This window comes from Mobula hypostoma, chromosome 20, assembly GCF_963921235.1.
Source record: "Mobula hypostoma chromosome 20, sMobHyp1.1, whole genome shotgun sequence".
NCBI classification, from domain to species: domain Eukaryota; kingdom Metazoa; phylum Chordata; class Chondrichthyes; order Myliobatiformes; family Myliobatidae; genus Mobula; species Mobula hypostoma.
The window spans coordinates 49,142,357-49,160,163 of record NC_086116.1 but is presented as its reverse complement, the minus strand read 5'-3'; the positions used below and the strand labels follow the sequence as shown (position 1 = coordinate 49,160,163).

At 46.2% G+C, this 17,807-nt stretch overlaps 1 protein-coding gene across 3 annotated transcripts in view; it reads left to right on the top strand.

Moving 5' to 3' along the window:
• Positions 1-17,807, top strand: part of reln (reelin) — a 329,082-nt gene that overhangs the window by 270,244 nt on the left and 41,031 nt on the right. For all 3 annotated transcript variants that reach the window (XM_063072853.1, XM_063072851.1, XM_063072852.1), the window contains 4 exons: positions 619-868; positions 3,396-3,564; positions 8,076-8,216; positions 15,476-15,653. In XM_063072853.1, coding sequence (XP_062928923.1) covers positions 619-868; positions 3,396-3,564; positions 8,076-8,216; positions 15,476-15,653 — 738 coding nt within the window. The remainder of the gene's footprint in view (positions 1-618; positions 869-3,395; positions 3,565-8,075; positions 8,217-15,475; positions 15,654-17,807) is intronic.

The following is a 17,807-nucleotide window of genomic DNA, read 5'->3' as shown; positions in this document are numbered from 1 at the left end:
GCCAGAACAGAGTCCAAGGGAGGTGCAACAAAGAAAAGGGTCACAGGAGATTACTCCAACCATCAGCCCTCCCGTTTACACAAGCTCTGCCCTAATCCCACATCCTCGGTGCTACGCAACGCACACAAAATGCCGGAGGGGCACAGCAGGCCAGGCAGCATCGATGGAAAAGAGGAAACAGTCGACGTTTCGGGCAGAGTTCCTCCGGCATTTTGTGTGTGTGGCTTGGATTTCCAGCATCTGCAGACTTTCTCGTGTCCGTGGTCCACAACACCAATCCCTGATGCTGTCACTAACCCAAACATCAGCAACAGTTTATAATGGGCAATCAGCCTATTGCCCTAGAGCCTTTGGCATATGGGAGGGAATCATTCACAGGGAGAACGTGCGAGCCCCCTCAGTTCCACAGAGAGCACCGGTCAGTATTGAACCGGGTCTCTGGAATCACGAGGCAGCCATCCTGCAAGCTTGCCACCGGCTTCTCCTTTATTCTCCTTGGCTTGGATTCAAACCTCTAGAACCGAACTCCAGTGATATTTTTAACTTGGTGTTATTAGTGCTTGTGATTTGCTGTGTGTGTTTTTTTTACATTCACCGTTGTCTCTCTGAATGAAACAGATCATAATAGGAGGAAGCATTCTGGGTAACACCGTGATGGAAGATAACTTCAACACCCTGGATAACAGGAAGTGGCTGCTGCACCCTGGGGGCACCAAAATGCCCGTCTGCGGCTCAAATGGGGACGCGCTGGTGTTCATTGAGAAAGCCTACACCCGCTACGTTATCTCCACGGATGTGGTGATAAACGAAGATTCCTTCTTGCAGTTTGATTTTGCTGCCTCCTGCTCTGTCACAGACTCTTGTTACGGTAAGTGTCTGCCCGACGAGCAGATTCTGGGGGCTCCCCCTCCGCCGGGTTTACAGTGGTGGAGCAGATCTCCCATTCAGACGCTGGGGAGACCAATTTCGCCCCACATCTCAGGATCAGGATCCCCTGCATGGGTAGGCTAGGTATCACCAGGGCCCTGGTATCCCCCCAGGAATCAGAATCAGGTTAAAATCACCAGCATATATTGTGAAATCCGCTGCTCTTGTGGCAGCGGTGCAAAAAAAAGAGTGAGGCAAAGTTCATGGGTTCGACGTCCATTCAGAAATCTGATAGCAGAGGGGAAGAAACTGTTCCTGAATCGCTGAGTTTGTGCTTTCAGGCTCCTGTACCTTCTCCCTGATGGTAGCAATGAGAAGGGGGCACGTCCTGGGTGATAGGCGCCCTTATTGATGGATGCCGCCTTTTTGAGGGACCTCTCCTTGAAGATGTCCTGGATGCTACAGAGGCTAGTGCCCATGGTGGAGCTGACTGAGCTCTCAATTTTCTGCAGCTTCTTTCGATCCTGGGCAGTAGCCCCCCCCCCACCCGACTCCCCCCATACCAGATGGCGATGCAGCTAGTTAGAATGCTCCCCATGGTACCCCTAGAAATTTGAGAGTCTATGGTTTCAAACTCCCAATGAAATATAGCCGCTGTCCTGCCTTCTTTGTAACTGTTGGGCCCAGCATCCTCAGAGACGTTGACACCCAGGAACTTGAAATTGCTCACTCTCTCCACTTCTGGTCCCTCTATGAGGGGTGGTTTGTGTTCCTCGTCTTCTGAAGTCTACAATCAGTTAAAACGCAAACAACAGGAATTCTGCAGATGCTGGAAATTCAAGCAACACACATCAAAGTTGCTGGTGAACGCAGCAGGCCAGGCAGCATCTCTAGGAAGAGGTACAGTCGACGTTTCAGGCCGAAGGGTCTCGGCCTGAAACGTCGACTGTACCTCTTCCTAGAGATGCTGCTTGGCCTGCTGCGTTCACCAGCAACTTTGATGTGTGTTTCTACAATCAGTTCTTTGGTCTTTGGTCTTACCGACGTTGAGTGCAAGGTTGTTGTTGCAACATCACCCAACCAGCGGATTGGCTGCGTTTAGAGGCCTCTGCAGTGAAGTAAATGTCACTTACAACATAATTACCACAGAACACCCAGAACCACTGCCATGCTGACCAGGGTAGGAGAGTGTAGATTGTGAAAAAACAGTGCAAACTGAGCAGAATCTCGATGCAATCAAACCAAATTCCACGTTCACACCCAGGAAATTCTGTTCCATCCGATCCAGGGTAGAGACATTTTGGGGCTTAGGGGTTTAAACTGCCGTATATGGAGGTCAGGCATAGGCCACAGGCCTTTCTGTGGTCAGTGGACTGCACTCGGGAATCACAAACCAGGATGAAAAACTATTCCCGTCTGGGTTTCACAAGTGTAGCTTTTTTGGGGGAACATGACACTGCAGGGTTACCCATTGGATGCACATGAATGTACATCGAACACAATGCTGCCAAGTTCCTGTGCCTCAGTTAAAACTGGCTCATTGGCATCGGAACAAATAAGCTATATATGCCTATGTAGATAATTTTCACTGTTCCTTTCTTTAAGGTTGTTTTCTAGTGCCTAATTAGCCATTTGTTATTTTATCAGCTATTTTATTCACTTAATCTGTAATAAATGAGAGTGAAAACACGGTCATTGAATGAGTCTGGTCACCTGGTTTAGCGAGACTGCCCCTTCCCTGGGCCAGAGGCAGTCCGCATTAATGCCCAGACGATCGCCGTGTGTAAGGATTCAGCGTTCCGGTCGCAGGGAAGCAGGAATTCTTGCTGCTGCTGCTTTTCCACTCATTGGCAGCAATGGACAGGTATCACGAGCAGCCTTCCCCCCGCCCCCCCCCCATTTATGATGCTCCCTGTAGTGAAGTAGAATCAACTCTCTCTTGTCCTGACAAAGTTCCTTGGACTGTAGAAGCAATTAGCGAAACATCAGTGGCTGGAATCCCTCCCCAATTCTCCTCTAAGTTTATGTCCATGCATGATGCACTATCAATTACTCCAAAAGACTGGAAGTAGAGTAAATACTGAAAGGCTTTTATTAACAGTAAAATGGGTCCTCGACCATGCTGAGTATCTGCCCTGGACTGAGAGGAGCAATGGCAGAATCACCTTTATTCAGGGGTCTGTGGGAGGAGCCACAGGAGCAGTCAGCAGAGGGGCATGTCCAGACAGGTAACCCAGTTACAACATATGTATATATGGTTTACCACAATGCAGGAAGATTTTTGTAACATATTTGGTGGGTTTGATAATGCAGTGGGTAATATCCGCTGTTTGAAGATGCCAAACTGACCTATTCCTGCCTTATAGCTCTAAAGCCTGGGGCCTTGCAGGGGTCTGACCACCGATACTCAAATTTCAAATTACTTGCTACGTTATTTTGCCTCTGGGTGCAGTCAGAGGATCTGAAGAGGGGAGGGTGTGTGTGTAAACTGTTGGTTGTGAACATGTGGCTCTCTTCCATTCATCCAGCTGTGGAGATCCAGTATTCAGTGGATCTGGGGCTCACCTGGCAGCCTGTGCTAACTGACTGCCTCCCCAGCAATGTGGAGTGTAACAAGTACCACCTGCAGAAGATCCTGGTGTCGGACACATTCAACAAGTGGACCAGACTCACCCTGCCACTGCCGCCTTACACCAGGTATCTCTTGCACCCTTCCTTTCTTTTTACTGAAGATCAGAAGTAAGGGAGAGTATTTCAGCTTCAGTGAGCCGTTGGTTTTGGTGGAAGAGGCTGACAAAATGGGCAAGAGAGATTGTGTCAAAGGAGGGATAATTATTTCTGGGATCAATGCGTGTCTGAATTCTTAACACTGATCATCATTATATTTTAATTTAATCTATATTCCCCAGGGAAGAATAAAAAGAGCTGTTTATATAATTTCTGCAAATGAGCTGCATTGCATAAATCAGCCTTGGTTTAAATGACATACTGGTCGAACAACCTGCCCACAACTGCTGTCTAGGATTGTCCATGAGAATTTGAATTTGGAAAATTAGTGGCTACCCTTTCGACAACAACATTGTGCACTAAATATCGTGCAGGGCCTTTGCCTCGCCGCAGCCGGTATATTCAGAACGTTGCTTCTGAGTCTCTATTGTGTGGAAAACACTGCCCTCTGGTGGTCAATGTGAGCACTGCACAGCCCAGGTGTGGCCTGAAAATGGGTTTCACCCAGATAAATAGCGATTTGGTTAATGCTAATACTCAATTGCAGAGAAAAAAATCCTGGAGTCCCCCTCACTACAAAAAATTAAGTGGTTTGTCGACTAATCTTTTCAACTGATGCTGACTGACCTGCTGAGTTCCTCCAGCACATTGTGAGTGCTCCTTTGTAAACCGCTTGTGTCTGCATACCTTGACTCTATTCTATCTCCCTACATCTGCAACACTTCATATGCTCTCGATCTCAATAACCTTCAATTCCCTGGACCTGATCACTCATTTTCACTATGGATGTCCAGTCCCTATACACTTCTATCAAGAAGGCCTTAAAGCTCTCCACTTCTTTCTCAACAAAAGACCCAACCAGTTCCCCTCCACCAGCATCCTCCTCCGTCTGGCGAAACTGGTCCTCAACCTCAACAATTTCTCTTTTGGCTCTTCCCACTTTCTTCAAGCATAAGCTGTAGCTAAGAGCACCCACGTGGGCCCTAGCTATGCCTGCCTTTTTGTTGGCTACGTGGAGCAGTCCATGTTCCAAGCCTTCCCTGGTAATGCTCCCCAACTCTTTCTGCGCTGCATTAATGACTACACTAGTGCTGCTTCATGCACCCATGCTGAACTCGTCAATTTCATCAGTTTTGCCTCAAACTTCCACCCTGCCTTTAAATTCACTTGGTCCATTTCTGAGACTTCTCACCCCTTTCTCGATCTCTCTGTCTCCGTCTCTGGAGACAAACTGTCTTCTGATATCTTTTATAAACCTACCAATTCCCACAGCTAACCATCTTCCCACCCTGTCTCCTATAAAAATGCCACTCCTTTTCCTCAGTTCCTTCATCTCTGCCACAGCCGTCCCCAGAAGGTTGCTTCCCTTACCAGGACATCAGAGGTGTCCTCCTCCTTCAAAGAACAGGGTTTCTCTTCTTCCACCATTGACGCTGCCCTCATCCACATCTCCTCTACTCCTGGACATCTGTATTCAACTCATTTTCCTGCCACCTTAACAGGGATAGAGTTCCTCTTGTTCTCACCTACCACCCCAGGAGCCTCCACATCCAACACATCATTCTCTACAACATCTGCATCTTCAACAGGACCCTAACATCAAGCACATCTTTACCTCCCCTCCCCTCACTCTCCGCTTTTCACAGGGAACATTCCCTCCATGGTTCCCCTGTCCAATTGTCCCTCCCAGCACTTGCCCCTGCAAGTGGCCAAAGTACTACACCTGCCCATTCGCCTCCTCCCTCACATCCATTCAGGGCCCCACACAGTCCTTCCAGCTGAGACAACACTTCACCTGTGAATCTGTTGGGGTTGTCTACTGTACCCAGTGCTTCTGATGCAGCCTCCTCTACATTGGAGAGACCCGACGTAGATTAGGGCCCACTTTATCGAGCACCTCCACTCCATCCTCAGAAAGTGAGATTTCCCAGTGGACAACCATTTTAATTCCTATTCCCATTTCCTTTCTGATATGTTGGTCCATGGCCTCCTCTTTTGTCATGATGAGGCCATTCTCAGGTTGGAGGAGCACCTCTGCCTAGGTAGCCTCCAACCTGATGGCATGAACATCAATTTCTCCAGATTCCAGAAAGTATTTTCCCCCTTCCCTCCTCTTCAATCCCCCACTCTGGCCTCTTACCTCTTCTCACCTATCTATCACCCTCCCACCCCGTGCCCCTCTTCCTTCCCTTCCTCCCTTTCCTTCCCTTCCTCCCATGGTCCACTCTCCTCTCATATCAGATTCCTTCTTCTCCAGCCCCTTTACCTTTTCCATCTGTCACCTCCTAGTTTCTTGCTTCATCCCTCCACCCCCCCCCCCACCCACCTGGCTTCACCTCTCACCTAACTTGTCTTCCTTCTCCTCCTCCCAGCTTTTTTCTGGCACCTCCCCCCTTCCTGTCCAGTCTCGGCCTGAAACATAACTGTTTATTCATTTCCATAGTTGCTGCCTGACCTGCTGAGTTCCTCCAGTATTTTGTGTGTGTCGGTGTCTGAAAATGCCACTTTCACAATTTCTACAGAGTCCATGGCTGGCATGTTGCCCTCAAGATGACTACAGGGTATGGCCCCTAAAAGGTTTAAACTGTGCTTGTACAAGGGGAAAGTCCCATGGTTCAGACACAGTGTATTTTCAGTAAATCCCCCACCCCCACCTCACTTGATCATTCTTACTAAATGAGCTGCATGCCATGCACGGCCCCTAATACTGTGAGACCAGGGTCGTCAGTGTAGATGCTGCAACATTATCAATGTTATGAACAACTACAAGTCAACACTAAGACTAGCAGTGATTTCTAAAACTCAGGCAGCACATCTGGGCACTTCAATTCACATCCTTTGCTGACGTGTCTTTATAGAAATTAAAATGAAGATCAGAGGTTGCAGGTATTGGTCTGATTTGTGTGGAGGAAGTCCAGAAATCAAAATACAAGTGTTAGTGTGTGTTATATACTGTCTTCAGTTCAATTTTACAAAGTGATTCCAGGCCCACACTGTCTCCTGATCAACAGGAATAAAACAGAGTGAAAACTGAACTGCAACCACCAAATTTCCCACTGCCCCCTCACTTGTCTTGGTATCAGGTGAGATGCAGCCAGGCACCAGAGGGCAGAAATATAAGCCAGGTTCACTGGGGCCTAGAGAAAGCTTTTTACAAGCAGGACCTCCTAGTTTTGCCACCAAGTGAATCTGCTAGAAAATCTGTGAGGCTGTGAGTGTGTTGAAGACCACTTTCCTGGAGGAACTGTTCTATCCCAGCAAGCAAGTCCAGTCCTCTGTTGCGCCTCGTCTGGACAGGCCCCACCAGCTCACATGCCATGTTTGCCGGCCCAGTGGGTCTTGAATTCCATTCAGAACTGATGGTACAGAGCAACTACATTAGGTTCAAAACTCGTGTGGTTTGCAAATTTGATACTTTTAAATCCAGCACAGCGAATATTCACACGCATTCTGTCGAGCAGTAGCTGAAGTAGAATCAGAATCAGGTTTACTGACACTGACATATGTCGTGAAAATTGTTGTTTTGTAGCAGCAGTGCAGTGCAATACAAAAAAAAGTAGTACAAGTTGCAATAAGAAACATTCTTTAAAAATCTAGTGCAAAACCTGAGCAATGTAGTGTGTTCATAAACCATACAGAAATCTGATGGGGGGGAAAGAAACTTCCTGAAACACTGATTGTGTGTCTTCAGGTTCTTGTTTCTTCTCCCTGAATTGTAGTAATGAGAAGAGGGTGTGTCCTGGGTGGTGGGAATCCTTGATGATGGATGCAAAATCCATTTATTGTTGTGTGATATCCATCTTTATTATTTAGTAATATCTGTTTCGGCTTCCACTGTGTGAAGTACTATCTACATAGTTTAGTTTGCCATGTTTATTGATAAAACTGAACATTTCACAGCATTTTACATTCATTTAAATAGATATTTGCTGAGTAGTGTATATGAGAACTATTGGTACAATAGTTCTGCTGGAGGAACTTGAGTAGCATTTGGGGGAAGCAAGGAATTGGGGCTGATGATTTGGGACTCAATTGGGACTGAGGGTTTGAACAATACCTTTACACCCTCAAATACAGCTCGACCCACTAACGCACCAGGTTCCAGCATCTCCTGTCTTTCGGAGTTATTGGCAGGTTTTAGTACCCCAGCAGAGCTGATGGAGCATGCCGTCATTACCATCTCTTATTAATCACTATTCGGCCCTCTTCCACACACGCCTACCGTCAGCATCCACAGGGCAGTGGTGGGATTTTCCGCTGCACCTTCAGTTGCCGTCCAGCTAAAAATACAAACCAGTTAATGACAGAAACCAACAGCCAGAGATTTGAAATGAATTGTGACAATCACCTTGTACCGCCTGCACCGTGCTCATGGTTTAGCCACATAGACCTGCCTGCTCGGCGTGGTAGAACGATGGTCCGAAATTTAAGTGTAAAGTAAGTGAACTGAAGATCTTATTTGAATCTGTTCTCTCTTCAAGGTCCCAGGCCACTCGTTTCCGTTGGTATCAGCCGGCACCCTTTGAGAAGCAGCAGACGTGGGCCATTGATAATGTTTACATTGGGGACAGCTGCCTGGACATGTGTAACGGTCATGGGCGGTGCTCACATGATTCCTGCATGTAAGTGAATGTCTCCAACTGGCTCAAACTACTTTTCTTGAACTTTTTGATTCTGCCCCTCCTAATATACATTTGCATTTTCTTTAACTTTTTGATTCTGCCCCTCCTAATGTAAATTTGCATTTTCTTTAACCAGTCACTACTCCCCGTCGAACTCACCTCAGGGCTAAACTGGCTCTGCGGCTCCGGAGTCAGTTTCAGGGACTCTGCGCTTCATGTTCTGTCTGTTATTTGTTTACTCTTTTATTGTCTGCACACCGGATGTATGGCTGTCTTTGTGATCTGGGGTTCTTCATGATTCTACGTTTCTTTGTTTTGTGGCTGCCTGCAAGATGTATTTCAGGGTTGTATATGGTAAACAGGTTAGATAATAAACGTACTTTGAACTTTGAACCATTATGCAGAAAACGCCTATTCAGAAGTGATGGGAATAAATGTTATTAAATGCAGTAACAAGGTCGGATGTGAGTGTTGAGCAAAACCAAGCAATGAGATAAGCTATAAAATGCTTTAAACACATGAGGAGACAAGTATCAGGTAAAATAAAAAACCTAGTAAGGAACAGTGCTGAAGCAAGTTAAAGAATGTGTCCAGAAAATGAAAGCAATCCATCGATAAATTACACTAATCGTGTTCGATGACAATATGCTGCTGGAATGCATTCAATACTGCAGTGAAATGCTGTGGCAATCCTGCACTCCACAGGAATTTGGTTTCACTGTGTTTATAATCTGTGTGGAGTTATGGTCACCTCCACCACCTTAAAAGGACTTTCTGGTGTTGAAAAGATAAAGAAGAGATCGTTGAATAAGGAAATGAAGGAGGGAGTGTTTGGATAAAGAAGAGCAATGACGTACTGTAGGTTACGTTTGATCTCCGTGGCAAAGAGCAGTATGAGTGGCAGTGTGTGATTGCTAGTGTTTGGATTCTAAAGGGGCTTGGCAATGAGTCATACATCAGGGCTTGGAAATAGGCCCAGTTTGTCCATATTGACAGTGCAAACTCTTCTGTAATGATCCAATCTGTACCCTCCCGTGTCCAGGTGATTCAGGTGCTCATCCAGACACTTCTTCAATGGTATCAGTGACTCCCCTTCAAGCACTCTCTCAAGCTGTGCGTCCCAGCTCCCTACCACGTTTCCCCTTTAAATCTCTCCCTCATGCCCTAAATTTATGTCCTCCTGTTTTATCTTCCTCATGTGTGGGGAAGCGTTTCCTGCAGCACACCCCATCCTTGTTGCTGCTGTTCCTTTCCACCCCTCGTGGCTCATTGGGCAACAACCTTGCCTTTTGTTTCGCACTTTTTACGAAGCCGAGTTACTAGCTCGGCACTCAACCCAGCATGGACGGAAAGCTTACAAGGAGCCAGCCGGATTCGAACCCGGGACTACTCGCTTCGAAGTCCGGTGCGGATGCCACCACACCACTGGATTTTACCCCTCATAATTTCATGTTCCCGGGGAGAATGGACCTAGTTTCTCCATCGTTCCTCATAACTGAACTGTTCCATTGCAGGCAACATTCTGGTGAGACTCCTTTAGCACGATCACATTCTCCCTGCAGTACAGTGGCTGGTACTGTACGCAATACCAGCATCCAACCTCTCCTGGAAGTTCCGGGAGTCTCCTGCATATTAATAGTGGCTCCCTGAAATTATATACAATGTGCCGGAAGAGTGAGTGAGTGTGTGTGTGTGTGTGTGTGAGAGAGAGATCCAAAAAAAGAAAATATAAAATGTACGTCACCCCAGACTACACTGAAGTGTACCCCTGCATAATAGGGGTCAAAAATAATGACAGTGTTGCTCGCTGCGCTGTTTGCAACAGTGACTTTTCTATTGCCCATGGTGGGTTAAGACTGTAAAAGACATGTTGAGGTGAGGTTAACAGGTGTCATTTGTTCATTAGCATAGCTAATATTATTTAAACTAGCTGACCAGCTGCTAAGGAGCTACTCTATTGCAGACATCCCACTTCTCCCGGAAGTCTCCCGCAAATTGATGGTGCTATCTTCCTGAAATGAGTTTTTGCAGGGTGGGATTGTGTGCAAAATACCAACAGAGGCCTGACCAAGGTATTATAAAAGATGCAAATTAAATAATATTTGATGCCCTGACTAATGAAGACCACCATCCCACATTCCTTCTCAACCATGTTATCTACCTTTTAGTCACCTCCAAGTCGATGAATATGGAAAGGGCCCTCTGTTCCTCAGTACTCCATGGTGAATGTCCTCACCTCACTGAATTTTCAAGCCTCAACGTCCGTTTCCTTTATGAATACCAATGGAAAGTGTTCATTGGGGTCATCATCGATACCTTGTGGCTCCAGACACTGATTGCCCATGTTGACCCAAGCTTTTACCCTGAATATACTTAAGGAATGTCTTTGGATTTACCTTAATCCTGTCTTCCAGTGATCATAACTTTCCTAATTTCCTTTTTAAGTGCCTCCCTACACATTTTAATTCTCAACGGGCCTCCTTGCACAGTACTTCTCCGAACCTGCCATATACTCCCTGCCACAAACAAGAGAAAATTGCACAGGCTGGGAATCCGAGCAACACACACAAAATGCCGGAGGAACTCAGCAGGCCAGGCAGCACCTTTGGAAAAGAGTAAACAGTCGACGTTTCGGGCTAAGACCCTTTGGCGGGACCTTCCTACTGAAGGGTCTTGGCCCGAAATGTCAACTGTACATTTTTCCCCCACAGATACTGCCTGGCCTGCTGAGTTCATCCAGCATTTTGTGCTCCCTGTTTCCTTTTTCTCCAACCTTCAATATCCCTCAGCATCCAGGGTTCCCACCACTTGTTAGCACTGGCTTTCATCCTGACGGGATCATATTACCCTTGAACTCTTGCCGTTTCTCTGTTGAGTGCCTTTCAGTGTGAAGATGCAGACCTACCTGCAAGTAGATGCTCCCAATCTACCATATGTAACTGGAATTGGCTTTCCCCCAGTTTAAGACATTTTTTAACGGTCTATTCCTATGACTTTGCATGACCACTTTAAGATGCAGTATAGAGTAATGGTCTTCATCTCCATTTCCTCACTGACACACTCACCACTTGCCCAGCTGTACTCCTGAGATAAAGTCGGTGCCAAACTGTTATCAGGAACAGTGGAGACAGAGGCCAGAGATCCGTCCTTGTAAGAGAGGAAATTAAGATATGAAGAATTAGCGCAAGGAAACAAAGTAGATTTCTGTTAGAGGTACGTACCACAGGAGTAATTCAGCCCATGACAAATGTATGGAAAGAGAAGATGGTTTTAGAGCAGTGGTTTATGAAGGCCTCCACCACTGGGCTTGGCCCTACACCTTGAGAGGGCCTATTGAAGACTAATTGATATTGATTGATTGCTGGGATTATCATGGCTGTATGTGACTACTGGGACAACAGAACAGGAACAAAATGGATGCTGATTTTGCTTTTTCAGCTAGCTATTTTTGAGTTCCTTTGTTTTAGTATCAGAGTGGTAAACGCAAAAGCCATGGATTGAGTAGCAGTGGTACTGGAGTGTAGAGGAATAATGGGACCGTGGCTCCAACCTTCAGAGACCCTGCACAAGGTTAATGGTTAAACAATAACCTGCACATATGATTGATTGATTTATTTATTTATTTAGAGATGCAGCATAGAACTGGCTCTCTGGCCCTTCGAGCCACACTGCCCAGCAACCCACTGATTTCACCCTAACCTGATCCCAGGATGATTTATAGTGAATGATTAACCTACTAACCTGTATGTCTTTGGTCTGCGGGAAGAAAACCTGAGAAAACCAATGCACTGCACAGGAAGGATATACAAACTCCTTACAGAGGACAACGGTGTTAAAAGCTGCCATCATTTTACATCAGAAACCCAGTGGTCCCTTAAACAATTGGCCAAGGGCCATTTTCAGTCACTTAAAACTTGCAACAGATACCTAGGAAGGTCGCACCTTCTTCACAGAAACAAGATTTTTTCAGTACTCAAGTTTCCTATGTAAAATGTTGGTGGCTGTGTATTTTTCACTTCTGAATAACTTCATGCAGTATCACAGCAGTAGATCTCCAATTTCATCAAGCCTCGTGTCTCTCAGTCACCCAACAAAATGCTTGAACATTTTCCTCAGAGCCATAATTACAGACAGTGCCCAAAACCTCTTGGCGTCTCCGGGAATTAATGAGTAACCTGGGATGAAATTCACGGGGCATTCGATTAAATGAACCTAGTTATTATTTCTTAAAACATTTTTATTAATTTTAAAGCTTTTTAAGAGGAATACATTTGCTTAACCTTTTCTACCTGAAGAGGAGGGAAAGCGTGCTGTGGGAATAGACAAATCAGCTGACTAACAGTGTAAAGGTGGGCTGGTGGGATGACAAGAGGTCGTGTGATGGAGTGTCCTGGATTGCAAACAACTGCAATTGGCAACTCCAGTTCCACCCCCCACCGTTCTGGAACTTTGGTAAAGGGAAGCCCAGTGAGGCTTTTCTCCCCCATTTTACATCATGTACTTTTTCATTTCTGTACAAGCTGAGGATTAGCAAAGATCGCTTCCTGCACTCATGCCGAGCTCATCAACCCTGCCCTCAAATCTACATGACCCATTTCTGACACTTACCTCCCCTTTCTCAACTTCTCTGTCTCAATCTCTTGAGACCAGCTATCTACTGATATCTTGTACAAACCAATTGACTCACAGTTATCTGGGTTATACTTCTTCCCACCATGTCATTTGTGAAAATGTTAGTCCCTTCTCTCAGTTCTTCAGTCTCTGTCACATCTGTCCCCGGGGTGGGGTTTCCCATTCTGGAACATCTGAAATGTCCTCCTTTTTCAAAGAACAGTGTGTCCCTTCCACCACGATCGCTCCTGCCCTATTCCGCATCTCCTCCATCTCCCACCTGTGCTCTCACCTCATCCTCCCACTGTCATAACAGGGATAGTGTTAGCTTTGACCTTACCCACCACCCCATGAGCTTCTGTATCCAGCACATCATTCCATAACCTTTGCCATCTCCATTGGGATCCTACCACGAAGCACTTCTTTCCCTCTCCCTGCTTTCATCACTCTCTCCATGACGAGAACTACACCTCCATCCCTGGATAGCTTCCAACCTGATGGATGAACATTGATTTCCTTAACATGTCCCCCTCCCCTTCTTTTTTTTCAATTTCCCATTCTGGCTACCCACTCTGCCTTCTCTACCTTCTCTGCTCCTCTCCTGCCCATCACTTCCCTCCGGCTTCCCTTCTCTTTCCCTTTCTTCCAAGGTACACTGACCTCTCCTGTTTGGTTGTTTACCTCTTCCACCTACCACCTCCCAGCTCCTTACTTTATTTCCCCCTCCCCTAACCCACCCACTCACCTTCCCCCTCATCTACTCTCACCAGCTTTCACTCCTTTCCCTCCCTTCCCCTCACCACCTTATTCTGGCTTCCACCCACTTCTTTTCCAGTCCTGATGACCCAAAACTTTGAGTGTTTATTCCCCTCCATAGATGCTGCCTGACATGCTGAGTTCTTCCAGCATTTAGAGTGCATTGCTCAAGAGTTCCCATATCTGCAGAATCTCTTGTGTTTGTCAGAGTCACAGTTAAGTTCAGCACAGAAACAGGCCCTTCAGCCCATCTAGTCCATGCCCAACCACTTAAACTGCCTACTCCATTGACCTGCACCGGGACCATAGCCCTCTATATCCTACCATCCATGTACCTATCTGAACTTCTCTTAAACATTGAACTTGAACTCGCAAGTACCACCTGTGCTGGCAGCTCATTCCACACTCTCACCACCCTCTGAGTGAAGAAGTTTCCCCTGATGTTCCCCTTAAACTTTTCACCTTTCACTCTTAGCCTATGACCTCTAGTTATAGTCCCACCCAACCTCAGTGCAAAAAACCTGCTTGCATTTACCCCTCATAATTTTCTATATCTCTATCAAATCTCCCTTCAATCTTCTACATTGCAACGAGTGAAGTGTTAATCTATTCAATCTTTCATTATAACTCAGACCCTGCAACATCCTTGTAAATTTTCTCTGCACTCTTTCATCCTTATTTACATCTTTCCTGTTTTGCTTAATTCCTGAATGAAGTTAAAAACGGATCCTGTTCACTCAGGGTAATAGAAATCAATGCAGAATGTCAAAGACACTTCTGTAAATATCCCATCTCACCCTTAAGAGGAATTGACCAATCTGCCTTCTCCACCATTGAATGCTAATCTGATATTACATTACATATAAATATTTCAATAATTGAGAGCTACAATGCAGTGCCATTGAACCTGGAATACAAAGGAGAAAAGACAAAGATGGGAGGGGTACATTAGTCGATGCAAGAATTGAAACAGAAAAATTTATGCATTGGCATCAGCTGAGGCCAACCCTTTATGTTCCAAAACACTGAGAGGGAAGTGGTGGTAGAACATAGAACATAGAATAGTACAGCACAGTACAGGTCCTTCGGCCCACAATGTTGTGCTGACCCTCAAACCCTGCCTCCCATATAAGCCCCCACCTTAGATTCCTCCATATACCTGTCTAGTAGTCTCTTAAATTTCACTAGTGTATCTGCCTCCAGCACTGACTCAGGCAGTGCATTCCATGCACCAACCACTCTCTGAGTAAAAAACCTTCCTCTAATATCCCCCTTGAACTTCCCACCTCTTCCTCTTGTATTGAGCAGTGGTGCCCTGGGGAAGAGGCGCTGGCTATCCACTCTATATATTCCTCTTATTATCTTGTACACCTCTATCACGTCTCCTCTCATCCTCCTTCTCTCCAAAGAGTAAAGCCCTAGCTCCCTTAATCTCTGATCATAATGCTTACTTTCTAAACCAGACAGAATCCTGGTAAATCTCCTCTGTACCCTTCCCAATGCTTCCACATCCTTCCTATAGTGAGGTGACCAGAACTGGACACAGTACTCCAAGTGTGGCCTAACCAGAGTTTTATAGAGCTGCATCATTACATCGTGACTCTTAAACTCTATCCCTCGACTTATGAAAGCTAACACCCCATAAGCTTTCTTAACTACCCTATCCACCTGTGAGGCAACTTTCAGGGGTCTGTGGACATGTACCCCGAGATCCCTCCCGAGAATTGAATTGGATACAACCACCATCTCGGAGTAATGGCCTACAATGTCCATGCTTACAGATATAGGCTTTCCTGTTGTAAATATGGGATGCTTTCATAGTTTGCAGTTCTCTCTCTACTCCTTTTGTCATTATGAATATAACCTTTGCAATGGCTTTTCCTTGATCCCAGCTGCGATGAGGAGTGGTCTGGCACGTACTGTGATGAACCAAAGACAAGCCTCCCCCGTCAGCTCAAGGACAACTTCAACAGATCCCCCTCCAGCAACAACTGGCTGACAGTCAATGGTGGCAAACTCACCACCATCTGTGGGGTCGTGGCCTCCGGAATGGCTCTCCACTTCAGCGGAGTGAGTGTAATCTTCGGGTTCAGATGCTAGCGAGCGTGTTGGTGTGTGAGTCTGCTTGAGAAGTCCGATTGTAAGAAATTGGGTTCAGATATAGAATTACAGAAAATGTGCTGCTCAGAAGGCCATTCTGCCTTTCATATCTGTGCTGTTTGAAAAAGAGCTACCCAATGTAATGCCACGTTCCGGCACTTGATCCATAGCCCAGCAGATCACTGCCCTTCAAGTACACAACTAGATTCTAGTCACGGTCTTTTTTTCCAAGGGTCGGGGAATCTAGAACTAAAGTTTAAGATGGGGGGTAGGGGAGAATTTAAAGGGGACAAGGGGGCCAGGTTTTTCACACAATGGGGGTGGCTGTATGAAATGAACTGCCTGTCAGCGTGTTTCCTGTATGCCAAGAGCTAGGTGCATAGTTTCAGGGCAAAGGGTCACCCATTTGAGAAAGAAATGAATTTGTTCCGTCAGAGGGTCTCTGGAATTCTCTACCCAGAGTTCTGCGAATACTGGTAACAGGCCCTTCAGCCCCTCTCACCTGTGCCAACCAACATGCTGATCCCATTGGTCTGTGTTTGGCCCACATCCCTCTAATCCCTTCCTATCCATGTACCTGTCCATATCCCTCTAAACCCTTCCTATCCATGTACCTGTCCATATCCCTCCAAACCCTTCCAATCCATGTACCTGTCCACATCCCTCTAAATCCTTCCTATCCATGTACCTGTCCATATCCCTCCAAACCCTTCCTATCCATGTACCTGTCCACATCCCTCCAAACCCGTCCTATCCATGTACCTGTCCACATCCCTCTAAACCCTTCCTATCTATGTACCTGTCCGTATCCCTCTACACCCTTCTTATCAATGTACCTGTCCACATCCCTCTAAATCCTTCCTATCCATATACCTGTCCATATCCCTCAACACCTTTTTTATCAATGTACCTCTCTGTATCCCTCCAAACCCCTTCCTATCCATGTACCCGTCCATATTCCTCCAAACCCTTCCTATCCATGTACCTGTCCATATTCCTCTACACCCTTCCTATCCATGTACCTGTCCATATCCATCTAAACCCTTCCTATCTATGTACCTGGCCAAATTGTTAAAATTGGCACAGATTAAGGGTCTGTTCCCATGCTGTATAACACTGTGGATCTCTGAGACCATTGCTGAACTACACTTGCCCTCAGCACCTTTAACTTGCTCCCTCACCATACTCAAGGCTCCCCTGTAGTTTAAATATCTGCCAGACCCTTGTTGCAAGTATTCAAACATTGCCTTCGCAGTCCTCTGGGTAGAGAATTCCCGAGAGCCTCTGAGGGAAGATCGTCATCACTGCCTTAAAAGGGTGCACCCTTGCACCTTGCTCTCCACAGGAACCATCTCATCAGGCAGCTCATTCCATATAGCCACCACCCATTGTGTGAAAAACTTGCCCCTCAGATTCCCTTTAACGACCCCACCCCCCCCATCTTAGATTCTAGTTTTTGGTTCCTCTACCTTTGAAAAGAAGACCATGATGATCTACCCTATTTATTCCCCCGTAATTTCATAAACCTCTATAAGTTCACTCCCAGGACTCCTTCAGTCCAGGGTTACATTTCCAGCCTCTCCAATCTATCCTTGTTATTCAAACCTTCCAGTTCAACTGAGTGGTGAGCAGACTAGAGAAGCTGATTATATACACGGAAAAGTCTTCCCATCCGAAGCAAAACCCACAAGAGGCTGGAAGAACTCAGCAGGTCAGGGAGCATCTATAGAAATGAATGAACAGTCAACGTTTCAGGCCGAGACCCTTCTTCGGGACTGAAAAGGAAAAGGGGGAAACAGCAGAATAAAAAAGTGGGGTAAGGGAAGGAGGATTGTTGGAAGGTGATAGGAGAGGCCAGGTGAGTAGGAAAGATAAAGGGCTGGAGAAGAAGGAATCGGATAGGAGAGGAGAGTGGACCATAGGAGAAAGGGCCTTACCTTTGTTCCCCTTCACCCGTGCCTCAGTGAGTTCAGGGCCCACTATGACGCCAAGCTCTTCTTCCATTGCTTCCATCTCCAAGCCCGCTTCTTTAGCAAAAATTCCACACCCTGCACTAGTGGATCCTTTCTCCCATCTCCATCCCTCTTCCTCTTCTTGGACTCCTCACTCTGGTTCTCTGCCTGT